At 36.0% G+C, this 25899-nt stretch overlaps 1 protein-coding gene across 4 annotated transcripts in view; it reads left to right on the forward strand.

Moving 5' to 3' along the window:
- Nucleotides 1–25899, forward strand: part of ZNF148 (zinc finger protein 148) — a 153399-nt gene that overhangs the window by 78114 nt on the left and 49386 nt on the right. For all 4 annotated transcript variants that reach the window (XM_017855347.1, XM_017855348.1, XM_017855350.1 and 1 more), the window contains exon 5: nucleotides 19713–19838. In XM_017855347.1, the coding sequence (XP_017710836.1) occupies nucleotides 19713–19838 (126 nt within the window). The remainder of the gene's footprint in view (nucleotides 1–19712; nucleotides 19839–25899) is intronic.

A 25899-nucleotide genomic window follows, 5' to 3' on the forward strand; every position in this document is an offset into this window, starting at 1 on the left:
TCTTGTCCGTTTTCTGCTTCAGTTCTGGAGTCAGCTATTTCTCCAAGGACCCCCTAGTTCATTTTAGTGGAGAATGGTATTTAGAAACCAGGGTCTGGGTGCTGAACATGCTGCTCCTTGCACTTGGGGTATACCTGCTCCCAGGCCTCTCGATGGACAGAGCTAGAGAATGTATGTATGTATGTAATTATATACGTTTGTATATAGTGCACATTTTCCTTTCTATAATAATTTCCATACCTATCAATATTGAAAACCGTAAGTTCCTACTGATACCTCCCATTACAGTCCAACAGAGTACATTAGACGGTGAGAAACCTGGCTTGTTATCTCAGCGTATTTACTTATTACCCTAATGCCTGATGCAGATGCTCCTAGGCTTCTAAACCTCACAGGAGTACTTGCTACCCCTGCCGTGTGTGGATACCTTTCTCCTCCTGCGTGTGCTTTGACAACTTGAACTAGACCTTAGCTCCAAGTGGACCCCTTCCTTAGGGCACTCTTAGATACACTACACTGGTCCACACCCACTCTTTGATACCTTCTTCATCCTACTTAGCTTTTGACATCATGCTCTAGGCTGCTCTTTTCCCACAATCTAGACCCTTCCTTATGCTGCTTGGGCTCCAACACCTCATGCTGAGCTGCCCTTCTATATGGAGAACCACCTCACCCTTCTTATATTGGGCCTCCTCCCATGTAGAAGCCCTCTTCCTTCTGTCTGGTATCTGACATCTTGCTTGGCCCCAGCTTACGGCTTTAGAACTGACTGGTTCCTGGAGGATAAGAGGATAGGTAAGAGCAGGAAGGGGAAAAGGACAAAATCTATCCTTTTTTATTTTAAAATTATACAGATTTATGGAAGGTGGCAAAATGGTACAGAGAAGACCCCTGCATCCTTCATCCAATTTCTCCCAGTTGTTACATTTTATATAAACGTACTGCAATGTCAAAAACCAAGAAATTCACATTGCTACAGTGTATCCCATGTTGAGTACTTTATGCAAGAACCCCTAAGGGTTTTTGGCACCAGGGACCAGTTTCCTGGAAGACAGTTTTTTCACGAATGGGGTGGGGGTGGAGATGGTTTCAGGATGATTCAAGAGCATTACATGTATTGTGCACTTTATTTCTGTTATTATAATATATAGTGAAGTAATTATTACAACTCACCATAATGTAGAATCAGTAGGAGCCCTGAGCTTGTTTTCCTGCAACTAGACCGTCCCATATGGGTGTGATGGGAGACAGTGACAGATCATCATCAGGCATTAGGTTCTCATTAAGGAGCAGGCAACCTAGATCCCTTGCATGTGCAGTTCACAATAGGGTTTGAGCTCCTATGAGATTTTAATGCTGACGGTGACCCAACAGGAGGCGGAGCTCAGGCATTAATGCGAGCAGTGGGGAGAGTGTGTAAATACAAATGAAGCTTTGCTTGCTCATTGGTTGTTCACCTCCTGCTATGCAGCCAGGTTCCTAACAGGTCCATGGCCTGGGAGTTGGGGACTTCTGTTTTATAGCACGTGTAGATTTGTGTAGCCACCAAAGCAATCAAGATACAGAACTAAGCCAGGATAACAAAGGTCTGTCTGGTGCTATCTGCTATAGGCACACCTCTTGTCTTCCTTCCACCATTCCTAATCCCTGAATACCCCTAATCTGTTGTTTATCTCTAGAACTTTGTCAGTTTGTCAGTTTTGAGAATGTTGTATCAATGGAATCCTACAGGATGTGACCTTTTGAACTTGACTGTTTTTTCACTCAACATAGTGCTCTTGAGAGTCATCCAGGTTGTTGCATATATCAGTAATTTGTTACCGTTTGTTTTGTAGTAGTGTTGCATAGCATCGATGTACCACAGTTTACCATTCACTTATCGAGGGGACAGTTTAGTTGTTTCAAGGTTTTGGTTATTAAAAATAAAGCTAGTGTTAACATTTGTGTGCAGGTTTTTCTGTGAATATAGGTGTTCATATCTCTAGAATAAATACCCTACCATACCCCTGTCACCCAGATATAGTCACTCATAAATTTTGGCTTATGTGCTTTATGCTTTTTTGACAAGCATGCCATACATGAGATGATATTGCTTTTTATGTAGTCTTTTCACTTAACAGTATATTTTGAACTTTTTTCAACTGTGTATTCTTCTAAAACAACTTCAGTGTCTGCTTGATAATTCATTCCTTATATTCCCAATAGATAATGATAAATTTGAGTCCATTCTGAAAATGAATCAGTGAAAAGCTGTGTTACGCCATATACCAGATGGGCAGAATTTGCAAAGTGTTTGCATAACATTGGTTTATAGTAGAACATAAGAGACATGAGAAATTCTATCCCTTACTTCTTACTTATGGGTTCCTGTTGATAAGGTGGGGGGGTAAAGGTAAAGGGCAGGTCTGGGTTTCATTAATGTATTTTCTTTTTTCTTTTCTTTTTTTTTTTGAGACAGGGTCTTGTTCTGTCACCCAGGCGGGAGTGCAATGGCATGATCATGGCTCATGGCAGACTTGATCTCTTTGGCTCAAGTGATCCTCTCACCGTTGCCTCCAGAGTAGCTGGCACCACAGTTGTGTGCCACCTTGCCTGGCTAATGTTTAAAATTTTTTTCAGAGATGGGATCTCAGTATGTTGTCCGGGCTGCTCTTGAACTCCTGGGCTCAAGCCATCCTCCCACCTTGGCCTTCCGAAGTGCTGGGATTACTGGTGTGAGCCACCACAACTGGCCATGAATGTTCTTTTTCTTTCTTTCTTTTTTTTTTTGAGACAGAGTCTCGCTCTGTCACCCAGGCTGGAGTGCAGTGGTGCGGTCTCAGTTCAGTGCAACCTCCACCTCCTTGGTTCAAGCATTTCTCCCTGCCTCAGCCTACCAAGTAGCTAGGATTACAGATGCACGCCACCGTGCCTGGCTAATTTTTGTATTTTTAATAGAGACAGGGTTTCCCCATGTTGGCTAGGCTGGTCTTGAACTCCTGACCTCAGGTGATCCACCCACCTCGGCCTCCCAAAGTGCTGGGATTATAGGCGTGAGCCACCGCGCCTGGCCGAATGTACATTTTTGAATTGAAGAGAGGGGTTTGGGAGTATAGGTGTGAGCCACCGCGCCTGGCCGAATGTACATTTTTGAATTGAAGAGAGAAATTGATCTAGAATAATATGATCCAGGTCCCCTAAACTGTAGAAACTTCACAGTCCTTTACTCAAGTGTTTTTGTAGATTGTGCTAAAGCCTTTTAAAAATTGATACTGAACATGTTAATGATTTTCTTCTTTGATTTGCTCATTCATGTGGAAGGTACAGATAACTTTATATTAAGTTTTTTTGGTCAGTTCAAAGCAAAAAATTGAGTTTTTAGTGTTTTAAAATTGTTTAAGTTCTGTAGCTTATGTAAACTCGCTAGTGTCTGGTGACATTTGAAATATAAGTCATCATTTGTGATAACTACCAATTTTCAGGATTTATTTTGGCTCTCTAAGTCACTCAGATTTAGCTCAATGGCACTATGTTTTCAACAGCAAAGTATAGGCCAGCTGTTTCTTATTTTAATAAACTTTACTAATAGTGATGGGGTCTTGCTGTGTTGCCCAGGCTGGTCTCAAACTCCTGGCCTCAAAACAATCCTGCTGGGATTACAGGCATGAGCTACTATGCCTTGCCTAGGCCAACCTTTGAACGTCTACATCTTTCTCATTAGAATTTTGTTTTTAATATTTTAAATATTTAAATTAGATTTTAATAAAATTAATTTTTCAGTTCCTTGGTCACACTAGTCACATTTCAGGTTGTCAGTAGTCACATGTAGCTTCTGTATTGGATAGTGTAGATAAAGAATTATTTTCATCATTTCAGAATATTTTATTAGATAGCACTATATTAGAAAGCCTCTCAACTCAGAAACAAAATTTTATTTCAGCAATTAAAAAAATTATTTGGCCTATCCATTTTACACACTTACCAGACCCATTCAGGAGTATTTAGCAAATCGTAAGTTTTTATGGTCTTTATTTTTTCAGTTTGGTGGCAAGCATGTTAAGAGGAAGGACTATGTTCTGTATTAGCAAAATAGGGCAAATTGTAATTCACAGTGCTGTATGCGACATTCATCTTCTAGAAAACTATTGCTTTGTATCACTTGAGCGAAAGGATTTTATAAAGTAGGAACTATCTAAAAAATCATGCTCTAGTCACATAATGATGTAATAAAATATGAAATATTTCAGGCATGTATATAATTCCTTAAAAAATGCTTCAGCATTCGTGTAGCATTGTTAGTCATGAATTTTTTTGCTATAAAGCAGCATGTATAAAATTGCAGGCATACTGTTATGCATTTTTGTGTTTATGATTAATTCATTTAATGGCCCAGGAAACTCAAAATATATTTGGCCTTTGGTGTAAGACCTCTGTTTTGGTTTTTAATTTTCCTTAAATTCTATTATTAGTTTAGGGAGGAGGGTATAGATGATTCTCCCAAATATTTCATGCTCCAGTCAATAAAAACTTAATATACAGATGCTAGGGATTGGTGACTTTTTTCTTCCTATTAGAAAAAAGGAATTGTTTTACCCATTTCAGTGGCTTTGTGGTATTTATTATTTTTGACAAATATTTTGTGCTTTGCTTTAATTGAGGAATTGCATTGCGTTTATTGGTGACGATTGATCTTTCAGAATCATTCTGGGGGGTGACAAATCAGTTTGCCTTTGTATTTGTTGGCTTAAATAGCCATTTATAGAATATGTTTCTTCCCCTCTCTGGCTAACTTCCAACTTGTTATTTATTACATTATGTACTTTTTCAAAGTCTTTTATAAGTTATACCCAATTCCTAACTACCATTGCATTTCTTTTAAAGGTTTTTTGAGGGATTCAGTAGTAGTTTTGTTTTAAGGAGAATAGATGGTAACTAACTTCAACTCTATTTTTTTCACGAGATTTCACTCTCATACCACATGGCTCTTTAAAAAAGTGTATTATCTACCAGCAATCATTATTTGGGCAGAAAGCATGTACTGAGTACTATTCCTTTCCTGGTGAGAGTCATGTTTATTGCTTATTATTAATGATTTCAACTCAACAGGCAAGTAGATGAATCAGATTGTCTCTTCCAGTAGATTGTTTTAGGGAGTTGACCCAACATGGTCTATTTTTCAGTATCCTCACTTGCTCTTAAGGTTGTTTGACCTAGTTTATATCTTTTTTTCCTCCTTAAGTGGACATAAATTGTTGGTAGAAGATTTCTTTATAGATGACTTTATTATTTTTATTTTTAAATTTTTTATAGAGATGGAAACTTGATAGGTTACCAGACTGGCCTTGAACTTCTGGCTTCAAGCCAGCCTTTTGCCTCAGCCTCTCAAAGTGTTGGGATTATAGGTGTAAGCCACCACAGCTGGTTTCTAGCTGACTTTAATAACATAACCAGTCTCCTAACACTCTTAATATAGTTCTGCCTGACCTTTGATGTCTAATTGCTTCATCTGGAATTGTGAGACAGTGGTACTAAAGGAGAGTTACGCTCTTAGACTAGTAGTACAGTACACAAATTGGAAATCATTTAGCACAGGGTATATAGAGTCAGCCTAGCTACATTAGTTTCAGAGCGGTCTACTTTGGTGTTTTTATATTTGTATTTTATTATAAAAGGACTACATTGTCATTGTAAAATTAAAACAAGGTAGAAGAAATAATAAAATGAAAAGTAAAATTTCCTTGTTTCCAGTGTCTGTCTACTATTAATTCCAAAGAAATAGCTACTAATATTGATACCTTTCTGGAAGTTTTACATTTATAAAGAAACATATTGTGTGCATACATTTTTGTCTATATAATACATGTTGGATATATAATACATATATTTGACTGGGCTCAGTGGCTCACACTGTAATCCCAGCACTTTGGGAGGCTGAGGCGGGTGATCATGAAGTCAGGAGATCGAGACCATGCCCTGGGCTAATACGGTGAAACCTTGTCTCTACTAAAAAAAAAAAAAAAAAAACAAAAAAAGCCAGGCGTGATGGCACGCACCTGTAGTCCCAGCTACTTGGTAGGCTGAGGCAGGAGAATGGCATGAACCCGGGAGGCGGAACTTGCGGTGAGCTGAGATTGCGCCACTGCACTCCAGCCTGGGCGACAGAGCGAGACTCTGTCTCAAAAAAAAAAAAAAAAGCATATTTAATATAAATATACAATATTTTGTTTTACATAAATTGGATAAATGCTGTTTGTGTGCATTTGAAATTTACATTATTCATTTAATGACACATCTTGTGGAGATTTCCATGTTATTGCATATAAAACTGCCCTATTTTAATGAGTGATTAAAGGATATGCCATAATTTATTTAATCACACTCCTCTGTTGATTGACATTTGTTGTTACTGGGTTTGTTTGAATGAAATAATTGGAAAGGAGCGTGTGTGTGCGCGCGCGTGTGTGCGTGTGTGCACATTTATAACATTATTGCTCTAGGTATATATCTATTGAAATGTAACATTTATACAGAAAAGTGCACAAATCATAAGAGTACATCTTGATTTAATTTCTCTGAAGTGAACATCTCATGTAACCACTCTCAAGATCAAGATACAGAATCCCTTTTGGTCACAGCACTCCTCTAGTTCCTAAAGACGACTACTACCCCAACACTTTTGTCATAGTCTATTAGTTTTACCTGACTTTGAATTCGAAATAAGCAGAATCGTAGACACTATATACTGAGTATCTGGTTTCTTTATTTTCATTGTTTATGAGATATACCCATGTTATTGCATGTAATTTCTGTATAATCATCAGTTGAATGAATTTCATTTATTCTAGTCTAATAGGCGTTTAGATTGTTTCTAGATGTTTGGTATTAAGTGCTGCTGTGAATATTCTTGGATGTCACTTGTATGTATATTTACTCATTTCTGTTGGTTATATACTTAGAATTGAATTTACTGGATATGCATATGTTCAGCTTTAGTACATACTGACAAGTTGTTTAAATTGGTTTTGCCAATTTATAATGATTGCTCTATATCCTTGCTATTTGATCTTGTCAGTCTTTTAAGTTTAGCTGTTTTGGTGGTATGATAGTGGAATTACAATATGGCTTAATGCTTCATTTCACTGATAACTAATGAAATTGAATGTCTTTTCATGTTTATTGACAATTTGAATATTATTTTTTAGTAAGGTAGATGTTCATCTTTTGCCTAATTTTCTATTAGATTGTTTCTTTCTCTAACAGATTTGTAGTAGTTTTTTATCCACTGGTTGGATGTATGTATTGCAGTTATCATTTCTGACTCTGGCTAGTCTTTTTGCTTTTTTGATAAACAGGAGTTAATAAGGTTCAATTTATTGTATAAGTCTTTTCCTTTTGGTATTTTTTGTGTCCCTCTTAAGAAATTTTTGCCTATCCCAACATTGTGAAGGTATTTTCCTTTCTTAACTTCTGGAGGCTTTATGGTTTTCCGTTCCCATTTAGATCAGTAATCCACTGGGAATTGATTTTTGCTGGTGATGTGAATTGTGGAGATTAAGATTTGTTTGATAGCTCTGGTTTCTTTCTCAAACATACCCATAGAGATTTTCTTTCACTTTACTTTGCTGGGTTAATGTTTCAGTTTTTAGAACAACTTAGTATATTAAGATAATAATATGTTTTAAATTAATGGTAAGGATTTGTACTAGGACTGGATTTGATTTCTTTTAAGGTTGAAAATGTAAAATTTTAAAACTATAAAGAGAATAAAACTTGTTATAATCTTACTACTCTAGGGTAACTGCTCTTAACATTCCATTGCTAGCATTTTAATGTTTCATTTTGTTTTGTTTTCTATGTAGGTAGTTGTGTGTTTGCATAAAATTTGCTCTATTTATATTTGTGTTTGTATAAAATTGTGAAAAGGTATTTATCTGCATGCCTATTTATATTTATTACTTTAACTTACACCATGAGCATTTCATCTTGGTCATTAAAAGTCAGATTTCTAATATTTGTATAATGCCATATAGCTGCATTATAACTTATCTGACTGTATCTTTATTATTGGGTATTAGACATTTGCACCCTTTTCTTACTGTTGTAAATAATATTGTCGTGTTATATGTGTGCTTTTTTGTCAAGTGAAAGCATTTCTTCAGTATAAGTCTCTTAAGACTTTTATTGTATATTGGCCAGATTGTAGTCTACAAAAGATGACCAATTTAGTTTCCCTCTAGTAGTATATGAGAGTCCCAACTTAGTATCATTATAAATAATCTAAAGAAGGAAATATGAAGTATAATTTCTAGATTTGTATATTATATTTAGGAAGAACAGCGACAACTGGACTTTGTCCTGGGTGGAAGGTAGAAAAGAAAACTAAAAAATAGCATTGGCTGGGCATGGTGGCTCACGCCTGTAATCCCAACACTTTGGGAGGCCAAGGCGGGTGGATCTCTTGAGGCCAGGAATTTGAGACCAGCTTGGTCAACATGGCGAACCCTGTCTCTACTGAAAATACAAAATTAGTTGGGCGTGGTGGTACATGTCTGTAGTCTCAGCTGCTTGAAAGGCTGAGGCATGAGAATTGTTTGAACCTGGGAGGTGGAGGTTGCAGTGAGGTGAGATTGCACCACTGCACTCCAGTCTGGGTGATAGAGTGAGACTCTGTCTTTAAAAAAAAAAAAAAAAAAAGAATCTTTAGACAGGATACTGGGATAATATATTGAAAGGCAGGGAATTTAGAAGGAGGATCTAACGTGAAAGGAAAGATTATTTTTTAGGCATATTGAGTTTTAGATATCAAGATGTCTAAGTAGAGATATTTTATAGAAATTGCTAATCCTTTGTGTATCCAAGCAGTTACACACCTATTAATTGTATGATAATTAATAACTATATATTCATCTAGTGCTTTAAGGTTTTCAAGGTGCTTTTCATGTAATCTCATTTGATTTTCTGATGTAAGATGGATTTTATTACTACTACCAATTAACAGATGAGTTTATTATGATACTAAGAGGCATCAAGAACTATTTCATACTGCTCTGTACTGTAGTTAGTACTTTACAGAGTTATCGTATTTAACTATGAGATTTTCCCCTCTAGGTTACAGGTGAGCAAAGTTCGGCATGATTCAGTTTTAGTTGTTCAGTGTCACACACTATTAGTGTTACTATTTGAAACTGGATTTTATTTCTTTGAATTCCCAAGCCTGTGCTTTTCTTGTTTTGCCATATTACCACTGGAAGCCAGGTTCACCTAGCTAGTAATTGGAAGAGACAGTTTTGAAACCCAGGTCTTCTGTTTCATCTAAATATTCTTGGCATTTTGTCTTTTTTTTTTTTTTTTTTGAGACAGAGTTTCACTCTGTCGCCCAGGCTGGAGTGCCGTGGCACGATCCCAGCTCACTGCAACCTCTGCCACCCAGGTTCAAGTGATTCTCCTGCCTCAGCCTCCCAAGCCACTAGGATTATAGGTGTCTGCCACTGCGCTCAGCTAATTTTCGTAGTTTTAGTAGAGGTGGGGTTTCACCATCTTGGCCAGCTGGTCTTGAATTCCTCAGCTAGTGATCTACCCACCTCGGCCTCCCAGAGTGCTGGGATTACAGGCATGAGCCTCCGTGCCTGGCCTTTTTTTTTTTTTTTTTTAACATTTTGTTTTCCTTTAGTAATAATCACTACATGTTCTAAAACCACTAGAAGTTTTTTCTTATTTTGGAAGCAACCAAACTATAGTTCATATATGGAAAATACAGTATGTTTGTATAAAAGCATTTTAAATAAGTTTGAATAATTTAGATTTATTGAAAAGCAGTCCTGGACTGAAAGGTATTTGATCTTAAGTCCTAGTTTTACAACTTAATAACTTGGGTAAGACACCTCCCTGAAATTTTGGTAACATGAGGATAAGAAAGAATTCACAGATCACAATCGTTAGGATCTTAGTCACTGGATTCAGAAGACTTTGGTTTAAATTTTGTCTTTCTGTCTTAATTAATGTGCTTTAAGGCAAGTAACTCAGCCTTCCTGGGCCTTAGTTTTCTATTTTTTTTAATGAAAATTCTTAACATAGTGTTACTGTAGGATTCAGTGCAATAGACTATATAGGCTGGAGACCATGTCTTCCCCGTGTATTGTATTTATGTCTTCAGCACTTAGGACAGTGCATGGTACATAGTAAATGTCTGATAAATCTTAGTTTATGCTGAGGAGGCAGAATCACAAACTCACAAAAATGCCATGTAAATGCTGAGTATTTTTGTAGTTAGAAAAATCAGAGTCTAGTTTAACTTTTCATTTTGAAATAATTTTATACTTAAAGTTGCAGAATTAGTAGAGTTTGCATAAACCTTTCACCCAGCTTCCCCTAATGTTAAAACTTATGCAACCGTATGGTACAGTTTTCAAGACCAGGAATTTACCATTGGTGAAATACTATTAAACTACAGACCTTGGTTGAATTTTATGTTTCCCTCCAAATGCCCTTTTTCTGTTTGAGGATTCAATTCAGGACCCACATTTCATTGAGTTATCCTATTTTCTTAGCCACCTCCAATGTGTTTCAGTTGAATGCAGACTTTTCTTCGTCTTTTGTGACCTTTATACTTTGATAAATGTCGGTCAGTTGTCTTGTAGGCTGTTTCTTAATTTGAGCTTCTCTGGTGTTTTCTCATGGTTAGATTGATGCTCTGTACTTTTGACATCCCCACAGAAGTGATGTTGTGTCCCCCTCAGTGCATCATATCAGGGGCACATAATGTGGATAGGTCTTAAAACTGGTGATAGTAACCTTGATCCTTCTTTACTGTGATTATCTGCTGGGTTTCCCCACTGTAAAATTACTATGTTTTTCTTTCTAATTGACAGATACCTTGGAGGAGATACTTTGAGACCGTTTAAATATCCTGTTTCTCAAAATTTTTCCCACTAACTTTAGCATCTATTGGTGGGGACCTTGCCTGTGATGGTTATTACCATGATGTTTACCTAATAGTGATTTTTGTCTTTTCTTCATTCCTTCTATATTGATGTTCCTTGTAGCTGTCCCATTTCCTCCATTTATTTGTTGTTTTTACTATTTCATTTTGTATCTGTGGATATTCATTTTATTCTGTGGTTTATAATCCAGTACTGTTGTTGCTTACCTTCTTGCTCAGATCACTCCATCTTTGGCCATTAGGAGCTCTTTTAGTCTGGGTCTTATGTCCTTTTGACATTCTCTGATCCGTTTTTGAATGCTTTAGCTTCTGACATTATGATCTCTAAAGTAATCTTATATTTTTCCCTGACTCAGCTCTGGGCTCAACCACTTCTCAGAGGACTCTGGTTCTTTTTTATTTGGATAATGGCATTTAGAAACCAAGTTCTGGGTGCTAGGTGTGTTGGGTGTCGTTGCTTTTTAGTGACCTCAACAAACAAGCTAGGAAATACATGTATGTCTACTAAGCCACGCATGCACACAACATCTATAGTAATTTCTTTATATTGGTGGGGCCCAGGCATCTGTATTAAAAGAGGTTGAGTGTAGGAGAGAAAGGGATTGTATAGTTAAGCTATATCTAGATTAGCAGCTGTCAAATATTCTGGTCTTGGGGTCCCTTTATACTCTTAAAAAGTGCTGAGAACTTCTAAGAGCTTTTGCTTATGTTGGTTATATGTATCAGTATTTACCATATTCGAAATTAAAGTTGAGAAATTTAGAGTTTTACGTATTAATTTGTCACAATAAAACTCACTACGTTAGCATGTAACATTTGTAAATAAAAAATAACTGTTTTCCAAAACAAAAAATTTAGTGAGAAGAGGGAAATTGTTTTACATTTTTTGATATCTCTTTATTATCTGACTTAATATAACTGGATATAACGCATATCTGTGGTGACATATATTCAGTCTGTGGTGATATCACATTTTAATTAGCCTCTGTAAAATGCCACTGTATACTTTTGTGAGAAAGAGAGTTTTAAAAATCTGATACTATTGTGAAAGTAGTTTTGATGTCATGAATGACCTGAAAGGGTATAAGGGACCTTCAGGAGTCCCCCACTACGCTGACTGTTTTTTGCAAGTTCTAAAACATCTCTTGATTACCCTGACCTTTTTCTTATTTTCAGTCTTTCCTTTTTTATTCTCCCAACTTTAAACATAAAGAGTTAAGAACCACTGATGTAAATTTACTGAAACTGTTACAAAATATAGGCACATATTACTGGAAGGATGGATCCAGAAGAACTGCTATGAAGAAAAGGAGAGAACTTAAATTAGGTGATTTTATGGAACTTGGAAGACTAGAATTTCCAAGTAGGATAGGGATGGTCAGCACTGATTCAGGTAAGGTAACTTGATTTGATCAGTTCATCTAGTTCATCTTTAATTATATAAACTGTAAGATGGTGATCTAGTAACCAGAATTTACTTTTATAGTGAGAAATGTAATAGGTATATAGACCAGAATGTTTATTTCCAACTGTGGCTCTCTGAACCTTTTCAAAATCAAAGGATAGCTATGGACTTTTGCCTGACAAATGTAGCTCCTTTCAAAATTTTGCATGCAGTCATGGATCAGGCAAACGGGACAGATACAGTTCATGATTCACACAGGCCTGTCCATCAGTGTACTGCTTCACCTCCCTGTCCTGTTCTGTGGCTTTGTGAGCTTGGAATTTGAAGTCTTCCTGTTGTCTGGTTACATCAAACTGTTCTTGCAGTTCTGTCCTGGAAATATACATGCAAGTTAAACTTAATCTTAAATTTCTCCTTTTCTGGACTCCATGAATACCCCCATATTGCTGACATTCTTTAGACAGTACATTTACAGTACCGTTAATTGTGTCATACCTTTCCTTTTATATTTAAACCTGTTATACTTTTAGTCACCTTGATTCAACTTGGGTGTTGCCTAGGCAGTATTTTGAACAGGTTCCTTCTAGTGATAGTTAAACACATCTTTTTTTATACGGCTGTGTGTACTACTTTTNAGTTTGAATAATTTAGATTTATTGAAAAGCAGTCCTGGACTGAAAGGTATTTGATCTTAAGTCCTAGTTTTACAACTTAATAACTTGGGTAAGACACCTCCCTGAAATTTTGGTAACATGAGGATAAGAAAGAATTCACAGATCACAATCGTTAGGATCTTAGTCACTGGATTCAGAAGACTTTGGTTTAAATTTTGTCTTTCTGTCTTAATTAATGTGCTTTAAGGCAAGTAACTCAGCCTTCCTGGGCCTTAGTTTTCTATTTTTTTTAATGAAAATTCTTAACATAGTGTTACTGTAGGATTCAGTGCAATAGACTATATAGGCTGGAGACCATGTCTTCCCCGTGTATTGTATTTATGTCTTCAGCACTTAGGACAGTGCATGGTACATAGTAAATGTCTGATAAATCTTAGTTTATGCTGAGGAGGCAGAATCACAAACTCACAAAATGCCATGTAAATGCTGAGTATTTTGTAGTTAGAAAATCAGAGTCTAGTTTAACTTTTCATTTTGAAATAATTTTATACTTAAAGTTGCAGAATTAGTAGAGTTTGCATAAACCTTTCACCCAGCTTCCCCTAATGTTAAAACTTATGCAACCGTATGGTACAGTTTTCAAGACCAGGAATTTACCATTGGTGAAATACTATTAAACTACAGACCTTGGTTGAATTTTATGTTTCCCTCCAAATGCCCTTTTCTGTTTGAGGATTCAATTCAGGACCCACATTTCATTGAGTTATCCTATTTTCTTAGCCACCTCCAATGTGTTTCAGTTGAATGCAGACTTTTCTTCGTCTTTTGTGACCTTTATACTTTGATAAATGTCGGTCAGTTGTCTTGTAGGCTGTTTCTTAATTTGAGCTTCTCTGGTGTTTTCTCATGGTTAGATTGATGCTCTGTACTTTTGACATCCCCACAGAAGTGATGTTGTGTCCCCTCAGTGCATCATATCAGGGGCACATAATGTGGATAGGTCTTAAAACTGGTGATAGTAACCTTGATCCTTCTTTACTGTGATTATCTGCTGGGTTTCCCCACTGTAAAATTACTATGTTTTCTTTCTAATTGACAGATACCTTGGAGGAGATACTTTGAGACCGTTTAAATATCCTGTTTCTCAAAATTTTCCCACTAACTTTAGCATCTATTGGTGGGGACCTTGCCTGTGATGGTTATTACCATGATGTTTACCTAATAGTGATTTTGTCTTTTCTTCATTCCTTCTATATTGATGTTCCTTGTAGCTGTCCCATTTCCTCCATTTATTTGTTGTTTTACTATTTCATTTTGTATCTGTGGATATTCATTTTATTCTGTGGTTTATAATCCAGTACTGTTGTTGCTTACCTTCTTGCTCAGATCACTCCATCTTTGGCCATTAGGAGCTCTTTTAGTCTGGGTCTTATGTCCTTTTGACATTCTCTGATCCGTTTTGAATGCTTTAGCTTCTGACATTATGATCTCTAAAGTAATCTTATATTTTCCCTGACTCAGCTCTGGGCTCAACCACTTCTCAGAGGACTCTGGTTCTTTTTTATTTGGATAATGGCATTTAGAAACCAAGTTCTGGGTGCTAGGTGTGTTGGGTGTCGTTGCTTTTAGTGACCTCAACAAACAAGCTAGGAAATACATGTATGTCTACTAAGCCACGCATGCACACAACATCTATAGTAATTTCTTTATATTGGTGGGGCCCAGGCATCTGTATTAAAAGAGGTTGAGTGTAGGAGAGAAAGGGATTGTATAGTTAAGCTATATCTAGATTAGCAGCTGTCAAATATTCTGGTCTTGGGGTCCCTTTATACTCTTAAAAGTGCTGAGAACTTCTAAGAGCTTTTGCTTATGTTGGTTATATGTATCAGTATTTACCATATTCGAAATTAAAGTTGAGAAATTTAGAGTTTTACGTATTAATTTGTCACAATAAAACTCACTACGTTAGCATGTAACATTTGTAAATAAAAAATAACTGTTTTCCAAAACAAAAAATTTAGTGAGAAGAGGGAAATTGTTTTACATTTTTTGATATCTCTTTATTATCTGACTTAATATAACTGGATATAACGCATATCTGTGGTGACATATATTCAGTCTGTGGTGATATCACATTTTAATTAGCCTCTGTAAAATGCCACTGTATACTTTTGTGAGAAAGAGAGTTTTAAAATCTGATACTATTGTGAAAGTAGTTTTGATGTCATGAATGACCTGAAAGGGTATAAGGGACCTTCAGGAGTCCCCACTACGCTGACTGTTTTTTGCAAGTTCTAAAACATCTCTTGATTACCCTGACCTTTTCTTATTTTCAGTCTTTCCTTTTTTATTCTCCCAACTTTAAACATAAAGAGTTAAGAACCACTGATGTAAATTTACTGAAACTGTTACAAAATATAGGCACATATTACTGGAAGGATGGATCCAGAAGAACTGCTATGAAGAAAAGGAGAGAACTTAAATTAGGTGATTTTATGGAACTTGGAAGACTAGAATTTCCAAGTAGGATAGGGATGGTCAGCACTGATTCAGGTAAGGTAACTTGATTTGATCAGTTCATCTAGTTCATCTTTAATTATATAAACTGTAAGATGGTGATCTAGTAACCAGAATTTACTTTTATAGTGAGAAATGTAATAGGTATATAGACCAGAATGTTTATTTCCAACTGTGGCTCTCTGAACCTTTTCAAAATCAAAGGATAGCTATGGACTTTTGCCTGACAAATGTAGCTCCTTTCAAAATTTTGCATGCAGTCATGGATCAGGCAAACGGGACAGATACAGTTCATGATTCACACAGGCCTGTCCATCAGTGTACTGCTTCACCTCCCTGTCCTGTTCTGTGGCTTTGTGAGCTTGGAATTTGAAGTCTTCCTGTTGTCTGGTTACATCAAACTGTTCTTGCAGTTCTGTCCTGGAAATATACATGCAAGTTAAACTTAATCTTAAATTTCTCCTTTTCTGGACTCCATGAATACCCCATATTGCTGACATTCTTTAGACAGTACATTTACAGTACCGTTAATTGTGTCATACCTTTCCTTTTATATTTAAACCTGTTATACTTTTAGTCACCTTGATTCAACTTGGGTGTTGCCTAGGCAGTATTTTGAACAGGTTCCTTCTAGTGATAGTTAAACACATCTTTTTTTATACGGCTGTGTGTACTACTTTTACTCTCAGAACAACCATTTCTCTAAATTTGAGCACAATTCTTTCTCTATGCTGACTACAGATTATTCTTTCAAAATGTTTGGCCAAAAGAAGGAAGATAGTAGCTGGAAAAATTTTGGTCCACAAGAACTTATAGGGGAAATTTCAGTGTGCTTTTAAGAAGAGAAGAAGTAGCCAGTAGTGTCAGGGAAACTATAAAATAGATAGTGAAACAGCAGAGCCGTGGAAATGGGTGGGAATGGAATCAGTAGTAGAGTATAGGAGAAAACAGAAAGACCACCTTCATTTTATTCCAGTGGGTTGGAAGATGAGTGAGAATACCAAAATTTGAAATTGAAAATTGATAGGAACATGTGACTCCAGAAATGGAGAGGAGTGATGGTAAGGTCATATCCTTCTGCCAAGTACCTTAGGTCTTTTCTGTAAAGTAGATCATAGAGAATTTTGAAAGTTGAGCTGGGGAGCTGATAATGGATACTATAGGCAACAGTCTGTTGCCAATTCCTCACTGAGGAAATGATAAGGAAATAGTTTTATATTAATTTATTTGTAGAAGAATACATTGGGAGATGATAATGCTCTAAGTCAGTGAGGTTGTATGGTTAATTGGAGGGAAGTGGATGTCACTGGGTATGGGTGCAGGATGTTGGGAATGAAGAGAAGGAAGAGTCTAAAATGATTCCAAGGAGTCAGTCATCTTGTTTGGAAGGTGGGGAGAGAGGGTAGACCAAAATTTGCAACTGTAGTGAAATACTTATTCATAATATTATGACTGGCAACATTATTTTAGTTACATTTATATTTGTTACATCACTTATTGAGACTAGGTGAAGTTGAGAAGAGTAGCAAATTTGCAAGAAAAAATTAAAACGGGATATATGTGATAAACTTGCAGCTGTCATCATCTGTTGTTTTGTCCCTAAAGTCTGATGCAGTTATTTCACATTGTCTTTATTTCTCCCTTTGAATTTCTACCCTTATTCTCTGTTCCGTTCAGTTTGAGTATGACATGTGCTGTCTGTATTAGGTGTTTGTTTTGTTTTGTTTTGTTTTGTTTTGTTTTTTTGGTAATGCATCAGAACTCTGCATCTACATTTTAAGACCTTTGAAAAGGAAATCTCATATTTAGAATGTAGTATCTAGAATGTATGTAGAATGGCACTTTGCACATATTACAATCTCAGTAAATGTTTTTGTTATAGTATTTTAGCCTGACAGAGCAGGCACTTAGTAGCCATTGAATGAGAAAATGAATGACAGCTGTTATAAGAAATACCAATAAAGAGTATCTTACTTTAAAATATCAAGACAGTATACATGTACACTAAGTAGTTAAATATAAAAGTAAGACTTTATTTTGGGGTGAGAAATAAGTCTTGATAAAGCAAGTCATTCTGGAGTTGAGTTAATGATTAGAATCAAAGGAAGGATATTTTCAGTATAGGGAGGACTCTTTATGTTTAAAGTCAGGAGAATAAAGAGGGAAAGATTGAAAATGAGAAATAGGGTAATTAAGAGATGTTTTAGAACTTGCAAGAAAGAACCAGCATAGGGAGTGGTAAGAGGAGAGGAAGCATGACAGTATAGGTCTCTACTTCTGTCTTAACTTGGGGAAGAGGTTAGATGAGTATAGAAGGGAGATGTGAAAAGGAAATCATGTCTGGTAGCTTCTGTAGTTTCAAAGTGGGAAGCCCAGAGGGAGATTGGCTCAGTGGATGAGCAGGGGCCTTAGAGTTTTAGGAGAAATGTCTGAGTTTAGGCAAATCTGAAGAAGGGCAGGTAGGGTGGTGGTGGATGGTAGTGGTGGTGGCATTTCTGGACTGGTAATAAGAACAGCATTGAAATTCAGGCCTGCAAATAGGTATGAGGGTACTAATGGGACTAGGTGAAAATCATAGTATTCGTATAATCACTTTCCATATATGTGGAAATAACAGGTTCAGATATATGTATTAATCTTTTTTACTGTTTGCATATAAAGACTCTTCTTTGGTTTGTGAATGGCAGTTAACAGCAGAACTTATTTATGAATTTATCTTACACTCTTGACACTTGTTAAAGAGTTCCTCTGTTTTATTGCCGCGTGCTACATTTCCATAGTTTATTTGGAATTTACATGCTGACAGAAATGTTTGCACTACTTTTTGGTAGTCTGTCAAAATAGGGCAGAAAAATTCCACAGCTGCTTACATAGTCTGTTATCTTTTCTTGTCTCATACCCATTCCCAGTAATTGTTTTTCAGTAAATATCACTTCAGAGGTGACAAGAGGTCTGTATTCCCAAGTCTTGTAGGTGGTGATTTTACCATCCTATTTCGTATTCAAAATAATTGATACCAATGAAGCCAGAAGAGTGGTCACTGCACCCTTCTGTAACTTGGTAGAATTACTAGCTAAATAAATTATCATTTGCATAATGTTTTTGTGCCAAGGTTCTTGATTTGTGATTCTCCCATGGCCTGCATTTCAGGAATTCATGAGAACTTCCACTTTTTATTTTGTCAGTCTGAGATTCCTGGCTTAGGTTGCATTTTTCTTGTGAACCTCTTCTACACAGCTGTGTTCCACCTTTACACTGTGAATCTGTAAGATGTTGATCATCTTTTGCATCATGCTTTTTAGTATGGTTATTGAAAATGTAGCCATTAGCATATTGTTCTTACTGAATTATTCTCAAGGATCTTTAGTGTATTTTATAGCCTGAGTTGAAAGTTTCTTAGTTTTAAGGTTCTTGTTTAACTTCAAGGATAGATTGAAAATGTGGCAGTGAGGAGGGGATGACTGAACACCATCAAATCTGATGAGAAGTGACGACAGTACCGTTAGTGATCTTAGAACCTTGGTTTTTCTTTTCTTTCTTTAAGGACAAGTAACTGAGAATTGAGATCTGAAAACTGAAGAACACTGTTGAAATCTTAATGTTTCTTCTAGTATTTCTCTATTATGTAGTTAGTATCACATCTTGTACAGTATAGCGGCCTAAAATTATACTTGCTTCTGTAAAAACATATTTGATGATGGTTTGTTACAGAGCCCAGGAAAGTACTGGCTAAGATCTTGAGTCATATGACAAAAATGTTGAGCATGATGATGATTAGATTTTCATTGTTAATTTGTCCTTCTTTTGATAAATTATCTTTTAGAATTTTGTGTGATTTACTTGATATTTTATAAATACAGAGCCCATTCAGTATTGTGTTTTGGTTTTTGGAATTTAACCTTTTTTTTTGTGCTTTTAAGTATCAGTTTCCTTAAATGTGGGAATGAAATTGATGTTACGATTTCCTGACTTCTGCTTGGTCTTATGATCATCTTTTCCCAGGACGTCTTTAACCTTTTTTCTCAGGTAGATTTTAAAAAAAAATGGTTTATCCCTCAATTTATGTACTCTCAATTCTTATTACTCACTGCCTGTTGATGAATTCTATAGCACAGTATATAGTTAGCACACACACACACAGATCATCATTCTGGGAGCACCTACCTATATGTGGGTTTAGCAAAGGATTAAACATAAAATGGCCTTTTGTCACAATGAACTTTTTATGTCTAAAATTGGCTTTTCTTTTTTTAAACAGATAAGTGTAAAGCAGGAAATTACTTTTACTGATGTATCTGAGCAACTGATGAGAGACAAAAAACAAATCAGAGAGCCAGTAGACTTACAGAAAAAGAAGAAGCGGAAACAACGTTCTCCTGCAAAAGTAAGACAATATATTAAGGTGGTAATCACAACCCCTTAATTCCAACTGTTGGTTAATTCTATAGGCAAGAACCTGGCTGGACCCTAAGGCAGATGTAAAATTCTTGTGTGGTTTAGTAGGAAGGGGTGCATGACTGCATGGAGGTGGTGGGCCTTGCTTTCAATTTTTCTGCTTCTCTTTCACCAGGTTCCTGACTTGTCTAAAAATGAACTCTTCTTTTTCCATTTCTCTAACAGATGGCATGCATTGCCCTTTCTTCTCATTTGTGTTAGTTTTCCTTATCTTTATATGAAGGTTTCAGGAAAATGTAATACCAGTTATTCATCAGGAAAAGGTATAGGATCCCTGTTAATAGGATGTAAACTTCATGAGGGCAGGGACTTCATTTTGTTCACAGCTGTATCCTAAGAGCCTGGAATAGGAGACATAATAGATCCTCAATAAATATTTTATGGGTTAATGAATGGATTAGTAAATCAGCAAGTAACCCAGGCTGGAGTGCAGTGGCATGATCATGGCTCACTGCAGCCTTAGACTCCCAGTCCCAAGGGATCCTCCTGCCTCAGCTTCCTAAGTAGCTGGGACCACAGGCATGTGCCACCATGCCTGGCTAATTTTTGAATTTCTTACAGAAATGGGGTCTTCCTTTGTTGGCCAGGGTAGTCTCCAACTCCTGGTCTCAAGCAGTCCTCCCACCTCAACCTCCCAAAGTACTGGGATTACAGGCATGAGCCACCACTCCTGGCCTGCTTTTTTCTCTTTAGTATAGTGATAGCTGAATGTATGCAGCATTTTTGGTATTCCTAGAAATTCTCTGAACTCTCCGCAGTATATTTGCATTTTTATAGTTAAGTCTTATTTTTTTCTTCCCTCATGTGGTGAGAAAGTCCTTTTAAAAAAGATCATACTGTAATAGATTTTTTTGATGGCTTTTTAAAAATTTGTGTTTTGAAATCATAATCATCATTATTATTTATGGTTTTTATACTTTTGGACTTATTGGAGTGTTGGAGCCAGCTCTAGCTGGCTTGCAAGTTTTCATTTGCAAACTAGTTGCCAAAACGATTGGTAGCTTATAATTAGCTATGGTGGGAATATTTACACCCCAGAAATCAGCAAATGCTTCTCTACCCCCTGATTCCTTAGCTCGTGGTTAAATATTTGCCAGCATACCACTATTTGGGGGATATATAAGTATGTCTGCGATAGCAAATTTTGAAAAACATAGAGACTAAAATAACCCATAGTTACATTTCCTTGAGATAACTACTTGGATTTTCTGCCATATTCCCTTTCTATCTTTTTTCAAATGTGTGCGGATAGATATGTAGGTATAATATAGATTTAATTAGCTGATTTTTAACACTTAAAGTGTATGTAAGCAATTTTGTGCTTTAAATTTTAATGTTTTTTGTAATCCTTTTATTAGCTACATAATCTATTTTTTGATAGATCATGTTATATTTAATTATTGCTTTATTGGACATTATTATGTTGTTTGAAAGCTGTAGTCCTTTTGTTTCTGTTTTAGATCATGCTGCACTTAAAATGTTTGAGTATGTATCTTTGTGCACTATTGATCAAAGGGTGTGAAATTTTAGAAAGATTTCTTGATAATGTTACTCTTTTCAGAAATGTTATACTAGTTACATTTCTACCTGCAGTGAACCTGAGGTGTATCTGCATTCTCACTGGTCTTGAGTGACTTTGCTTAAGATGGGAGCCTCATTATAGTTTAAATTTGAATTTCTTTAGTTTCTGGTCACACTAAACTTCTAAAATTTTTGTTGGCATTTTATATTTCATGTTTTGTGAAATTCTCCCTTCTTTTCTTCCCTCTCCCTCTACTTCTCTTCTTGGGGTTTTAATGTTTTTCTCAGTAATTTATATCATTTTTGGGGGTTCTTTACATTAATGAACAAATCAAGTTCTTCAAATATAGAATAGTACCAGGTTTTGTGTACAAAATTATTTCTAAAATCGTTTGTGATAGTGATTGATTGTTACTTTGGATTCATTGCTGATCTATGGGGTATCTATTTCAAGTGTGCTCTCTTCTTGAAATTCTGACTAAAACCCAGATTATTATCTTCTTATTGGGTGTTGGACTCTGTTTTTGGTGATATGTTCTAGGTATTTGTAAATATAGATAGGTATTTACAGACTTTAAGCTATTTTGCTTGTCTAATTTGAGATAAAACATTTATAATGTATCATTTTAGAATATTTCTAAAGGTATTATTTAAGTATTTATATACCTATAGTGGCCAGATGACAGAGTTGTCCTGTTCTAAGTATAGTATATATAAGAGAATGTTTTAAGGAAGCCCTTTAGAGAAATTCTTAGAAAGATGAAGTGACTAGAAACAATATACAGAAGACAGAGGTGTAAGAATAACAAACAGGCCAGGTACAGTGGCTCACACTTGTAATCCTAGCACTTTGGGAGTCTGAGACGGAAGAATTGCTTGACCCCAGGAGTTCAAGACCATCCTGGGCAACATTGTGGAACCCTGTGTTTGTTTGTTTTAATAAAGAACAAACAATTATTTTTCAATTATCCTGGCATGTTACATGTAATGGGACAGGGAATGGTTGTGAACTGTTTTTAACCACTCATCTGCCATCTCCAGATGAATGGGTTTTTTGTGTCTGGAGTCTTAGAACTTTAAGGTATAATCAGTGAGTAATTTTACATTTTCTCAAGAGTGTGTATAAAAATTTATGCTTCAGAACTTTTGTTAAAGTAATTTGTTCTGCTCTTTGGTATGAAGAGAAAGAGAAACTCACCCATGTTTATAAATCAATAAGTGTTACTTGTTACAAATTCCTTAAAAACAGTTTTAAGTTCCTCAAAGAATTATGATTTATTATGCCTAGAGGACTCCACTATCCCCCAGCACCTTTTCCAAATCTTAAAATCTTGCCATTGTGAATATTTTGAGTTTGTGTCACCATTGTGTACTATTAGATTGGGGACCTGCACAAGAAATATAACTAATGTGATACAGTTTTAGTAAAAATATCAGAGCTTATAAACATCCATGTAACTATGGCTCCCTTTATGGTAAGTTTTGTGAAGTACTGTGTTGTTATGTCATCTTTTAGCTGCCATGGATTTTAAGCAATAATTGCCTTCTGAACCTTTCTCATATGGCAAAGCTGAGTCTTTTTTTTTTTTTTTGGAAAACTTAAATGCAATGGGAAAGCCTGGTCATCTTAAGGTAGGTTTTAATACTTGAAAGCTGCCTAAATACACTTGGCAGGATGCCTGATGAAGAGGGTAACTGAGCTAGGAAACATCATCTAGGTCAAGCTATTTGCATCTGTTGTGGAATTAGCTGTTTTATGAAAGTAAGTTTTCTACATAATAGAAGCTTACACCTTTTAAATATCAAATTTCATTTTATTTTCACCATTTTTTGGGAAATCTTTAATGTGTTGTTTTCCTTTTAAATATAGTGTATTTGAACGTAATTCAGTGTTTAATGTCTTGAAGCTGACATAAATATTTTTAAAAATCGTGTATTGCAGTTGAAGCCCTCTAGGAGAACAGAGATTTTAGGGCTCTCCCCCACCCACCTGGCCCTGAAAATCCTCACTGTTAGACTTTAAGTGTTATACTGCTTATTCTCACTTCACTTCTCATTCCTTGGTGACATGCTATTCATTTTTACATTGCTGTATATCTGGGTGGCCACTTAACATCACTTTCCTTTGCCCCTTTGAGTCTGTTTTTGGTGGTTGTTATACTCTTAAGCTTGAGAACCTCAAATCTTGACACTAGAAGGTTCTGAATAAATGAAGTATTACTACTGGACTTTGGTATTCACTTGTTACGTGAATTAGAAGGTAACATTTTCCATCTCAGAAGGGTTTTAGGAGGATTGTTGGGTTAACATTAATGAATTCTAAGAATTTTTTTCAGTAAAATGTAACAATATTATCTGAATCCCATGTCGTATATATTATATATAGGTCTTTTCAAGCTCCTTAGTAACAGAGAGAGGGTATTTTTAATTACATCTTTTTATTCTGAAATATATCTCTTCTTTTCATTTATTCAACAAATAATTTGAGTGCCTGTTATGTGCCAGGATCTCTCATCAGAAGAAAGGAACTGGATTGTTTGTTGTAACACTTTAGGTGATCTGAATAAAAATTGATTATTCAAAGTTATGCTGAAGTGAGGAAGAGTACTTTTCACACATCAAATAGATTATAAACTGTATAGAGAATCCTTTCCCAACAATTTATTATATATTGTTGGTTCCCAGAAAAGATTTTGGATTTTGGTATAAAAAAGATTTAAGATTGAATTATGTAAAATAAGGAAAATTTAATGAAAAGAAACAGAAGTAGATGTACCAGACATTTGTCATGCTTTCTTCTACATGTTACCTTGATTTAGGAAGAAGTAGCTTTAAAGATGAACTGATTATAAGACTTGAGGATGAAAACAGGAAGTATGGAATAGTAAGAAAATGAAAGAAGAAAGAGATTGGCAAAATAATAGAGTTTTATGTATCTAATTTTCCCAGAAGTGTGTTTGGGCAAAATTGTTGTTCCATAGAACGGAACCCTTAACTTGAAAAAAAAAATCTGATGTAAATCTTCCTTTAACCAAATATGCACTACTTCTTGGCCTAATATTCAGGAAAACAGGATTTCTAAAAACCCACGGGTGAGTTGCTTGAACATTAGTTGTGTACGCAGGTTATAGTACAGTGAATGCCATTTAAAAATGGCGAAGTTGGGCTGGGGCGCGTGGCTCAAGCCTGGAAGTCCCAGCACTTTTGGAGCGGAGACGGCGGACACGAGTCAGGAGAGCGAGACCATCCGGCTACACGGTGAACCCCGTCTCTACGAAAAAAAATACAAAAAAACTAGCCGGGTGAGGTGGGGCGCCGTAGTCCAGCCTTGAGGCGAGGCAGGAGAAATGCCTAAACCCGGGAGCGGAGCTGCAGTGAGCAGAGCGGCCACGCACTCCAGCCTGGGCGACAGAGCGAGCTCCGTCACAAAAAAAAAAAAAAATTGCAATTTGGTGAGTGAGAAAATCTAGTACTGAGAAACAATAAAAAAACTCGATGAATAAAAGAAAGTGACAATGTTAGAGTGGGTTAATAAGGATGCCCAGGACAGTCAAGTTGCCATGATGGGTATTACTCAGGGTGACTGTTACTTGTATTATCTTTGGACTTGCACTATTTTCCATTTCTCATTGGATTTGGAGAGTAAAGACAATTGTCACAGCTGTCATTCTCCATCCCCAGTTGCAGTAGAACATCTCATAATAGGTGAGAAATATAAACTCTCTTATCTAAGTTGTCTTTTGAGTTTTGGTGGCTTAGAAGCTGATTTTGATTGATTCAGGAATATATGATAAAACTTATAGTGTTTAGTTTAAAATATGCTTTAATAATTTTAGTAGTACACATTTAAATGTGAAAAATCATGTCTACCTTTTAGGAAAACAGAACTTTTTCTCAGTGAGGGGTGTCAGGTTTCATTTAGTCAGTGGCAGTGATCCTTATGGAGTGAAAAATCTATGAATTTGAATAGGCAGACTTCAGGGCTTTGCCTAATGAAAATGGGTATATTATTTAAGATAACGTTCACCGTATGTGTATATTTAGGTAGCTGGCTGGTAATGGATTTGTCTTAAAACAGAAAATATATCACAATGAATATGAGATTAATAAAGCAGATTAACTGAGAAATTCCATTTGATACTCAATTTTTTTCCTATAAAATCTTGTTTTAAATTTACTGAACACATAAGAAATAAAAATCTAGTGTGTTGAGAATTAGGGTATTACTGATTTCTCCACTTGCTAAAGCCTGATTACTTGGTGTATGTAATATACCATATTTCTCCTGAAGTAGCAATGACAAGAGGCAAGATAAAGCATCTGAAAATGCTATAGCAGGCATCTTAGAATTTAACATTTTAAACATAAAATTCTTTAATTGTAATGATGTTCATGTGTTGGGGGAAAAAGAAAAGCAAAAATATTTTATGGAACCAGTTGCAGGTAAGACTGCTAATCTCCAAGGCAAA

The sequence above is a fragment of the Rhinopithecus bieti genome, unplaced genomic scaffold (assembly GCF_001698545.2).
Source record: "Rhinopithecus bieti isolate Rb0 unplaced genomic scaffold, ASM169854v2 scaffold_39586, whole genome shotgun sequence".
Classification (NCBI taxonomy): domain Eukaryota; kingdom Metazoa; phylum Chordata; class Mammalia; order Primates; family Cercopithecidae; genus Rhinopithecus; species Rhinopithecus bieti.